Raw genomic sequence first — 2,739 nt, 5'->3', positions numbered from 1 at the left:
AAAAAAAAAAAAAAAAGGATTCAGACCATGGGGTGTGTTGGTGCCTGAGATGATCCCATTGGCCCCATTACGTGCCCATGGGGGTGCCACCATCAGTGATGAAGGGGAAGGGGGATCAACCCTTACTTTTTCGAGGGTCTTTCCCATGTAGGAAATACAAGCTGCATCTTCCTGAAATTCAGCCACAGATCCCATACTCCCTTAAGGTACACTCAGGTCCTAAGATGGCCCGCTGCAGACACTGGCAATGTCAGGCCTGGAGCATCCTCATCTAGGATGGGTCTGGGGTTTCGGGCTCTGTGGTGTTATTTTATTATTTATTTATGTATGTATCTATTTTTAGAGTCGGGGTCTCACAATGTTGCCCAGGCTGGTCTTGAATTCCTGAGCTCAAGCAGTCAGTCCCCTATGGCCTCCCAAAGTGCTGGGATTAAAGGCATGAGCCACTGCGCCTGGCCTTCTGTGCTTGTAAATGAAACTTTTATAGGCTTTTTTTTTGTTTTAATTAAGAGATCATTCACATGCCATAAAATTCACTCTTTTAAATTGTCCAATTTGGTTGTTTTTAGTATATTCACAAGTTTGTGTAACCCCACCAGCAGTTCCAGAACACTTCATCAATTACCTCAAAAAGAAACCTGTACCAATTTTTCCCTTCCCTTAGCCCCTGGCAACCACTGATCTACTTAACATTCTCTTTATATTTTTCTTTTCTTTACATTGTGTCTTTTCATTGCCACTTGTGTTCTATGGGGATTAAAAAAAATAGATGGCTTACTTCATGTGAGCAGGAAGGGACCTGTGTCTCAGTGTAGCAGACAGGGTTATAGGGACTCCTTGGGGTTAGAACGTGGGCTCCCATGCCTCAACCCTCTCTGATGAGCTGTGTGAGCATAGAGGAATGACAACATCTTTCTGGCTTTTTGTCTTCTCATTCTGTTTCATTCTCATTCATGATGGTTAATAGTGATGATACTTGTCCCTCTTACAGCAAGGAAATCCCACCTCTCTTAGACAACAGAACCCCAAATCTGCCTGTGCTTGATGCTGGGAGGAGAAGCTTCCAGGGGCAGCAGGATCAAGGAGCTGGCTCTGTCCTGCCTCTGTTCTCACTGTCACCCCTCTCTGTTTCCCATGAGTGTGGCCCCCAGCAAGCTGGGCCTGTGTGCTGCTCCCATGGTGGGCATAGCCCCCTTACCCAGGACACCCCCAGCCCAGCAGGGAGGGGCTGACATCCTTACAGAGATTTACTAAATATTCCAGGAGGTGACAGGGAAAAGAGAGCACGAAAGACAGCATTTAGTTCCCTAAAGTATTAGAAGCAGTTTGCAGAGATGCACTCAATATGACAAGATTAAAAAACATACATGAGGAAATCAGAAAGGAATAAAAATGAGGGGGAGAAAAAAAATAAGATGAAGCCAGGGAGAGGTTGGTATGGAAACTCCAGATGGTGATTTAAGGAGCACTTATGCAGCACACTTACCACGATCCGAGCGCCGTACGAGTATCATGAACTCATTTGATCCTCGGGACACTTTGGAGGCAGGGGCTGTGATTATCCTCATTTTGCAGTCAGGAAAGCCCAGGCGCAGAATTGCTGCTTGTTCAGGGGCTCCCGGCTTCTGGGTGGCAGAGCTGGGTCTCAAGCCTGGGCAGCCTGGTGTACAAGTTCATGCCACCCCTGCTGCTTTTTCATATCACATAAATGCACAGGGGGTGGGCAGGGGAGCTCGGGCATGAGCAGAATAAGCAGGGAGTATCTTTGACATCTCGGATCTTGTCTCAGAAATCATAGGTATTTTGCATTTTTCCCCATGATGTTTCTATATTTGTGCAAGTGTGTTGAAAATTAGATGTGTGTGTGTGTGTGTGTGTGTGTGTGTATGTGCGCACGCGCACTCTGTCTGAGCTTCAGCTGAGACCCTAAGGGGTTCTGAAGAAAGCACAAGGTGTCAGATAGCCCATCTCTGCAGGGGTGGCTGCGAGCTGCTCTGCCAGCATGGGCCCTCACCCACTCCAGGGAGAATAAGGCAGGGTGAGAGTTTGGGGAACTTGAGGAGGCTGGTGCAGGGAGTGCTCCGGAGATGCTGCCTGTGTACTAGTCTCTCCCAAGTCTGGGGGAGGCATTTGAGGGAACCGTCTGGATAGCTGAGTGTGTCTTTGGAATTGGAGGGACCCAGGGACTGGTGTCTGAGCCCCTAGAAAATTCTCGTGATGAGAGAATGTTGGCTAAAAGGCTGGTGTTGGGCGCATCCTTCATTCATTCATATGACCCTCAACAAACATTTACTGAATGTTTGAATGTGTGTTCTAGGTGCCAGGCACGCACCTGTGGACAGCACAGATCGCCCTGTGACCTACATTCTAGTAATGAGGGTGACAGCTTCAGAGGGACCCTGCCCACGAGTTTGGGGGCAAGGGGTCTGCAGGCTAGGGCTGGGCTGCAGAGGGCTCTGATTGGGCAGCTGGAAGAGGCCCCTGGTCTGTGGCCGGATCCCTGCACTCAGCATGCCCCAAGATGGTGGACGTTTGACACCATTTATTGGTTACCTACTGTGTACATATAGTATCTGTAATCTGCATTCTCCCTGATGGTAGAAATTCCGCTCCACTTTGCAGAGGACAGCAGTGGCTCAGAAAGTGCCAGGGGTGGGCGCTGAGTTCCACACAGGGCTTCTTTTCCTCGGAACTGGCCACTCTCTTGCCACTCTGATGAGCTTCTCTTGGTTTTCAAAA

General features: G+C 48.7%; 1 protein-coding gene across 1 annotated transcript in view; it reads right to left on the bottom strand.

Annotated features, from left to right (window-relative positions):
- PDIA6 (protein disulfide isomerase family A, member 6) overlaps positions 1–1,938 on the bottom strand; it is a 70,454-nt gene extending 68,516 nt beyond the window's left edge. The window contains exon 1 of the mRNA XM_011960974.1: positions 1,487–1,938. Coding sequence (XP_011816364.1) covers positions 1,487–1,568 — 82 coding nt within the window. The 5' untranslated portion in view covers positions 1,569–1,938. The remainder of the gene's footprint in view (positions 1–1,486) is intronic.
- Positions 1,939–2,739: the final 801 nt, after the last annotated feature.

The sequence above is a fragment of the Colobus angolensis genome, unplaced genomic scaffold (assembly GCF_000951035.1).
Source record: "Colobus angolensis palliatus isolate OR3802 unplaced genomic scaffold, Cang.pa_1.0 Scaffold53, whole genome shotgun sequence".
NCBI classification, from domain to species: domain Eukaryota; kingdom Metazoa; phylum Chordata; class Mammalia; order Primates; family Cercopithecidae; genus Colobus; species Colobus angolensis.
The sequence above is the reverse complement of the archived record's forward strand: the minus strand, read 5'-3'. Positions and strand labels throughout refer to the sequence as shown.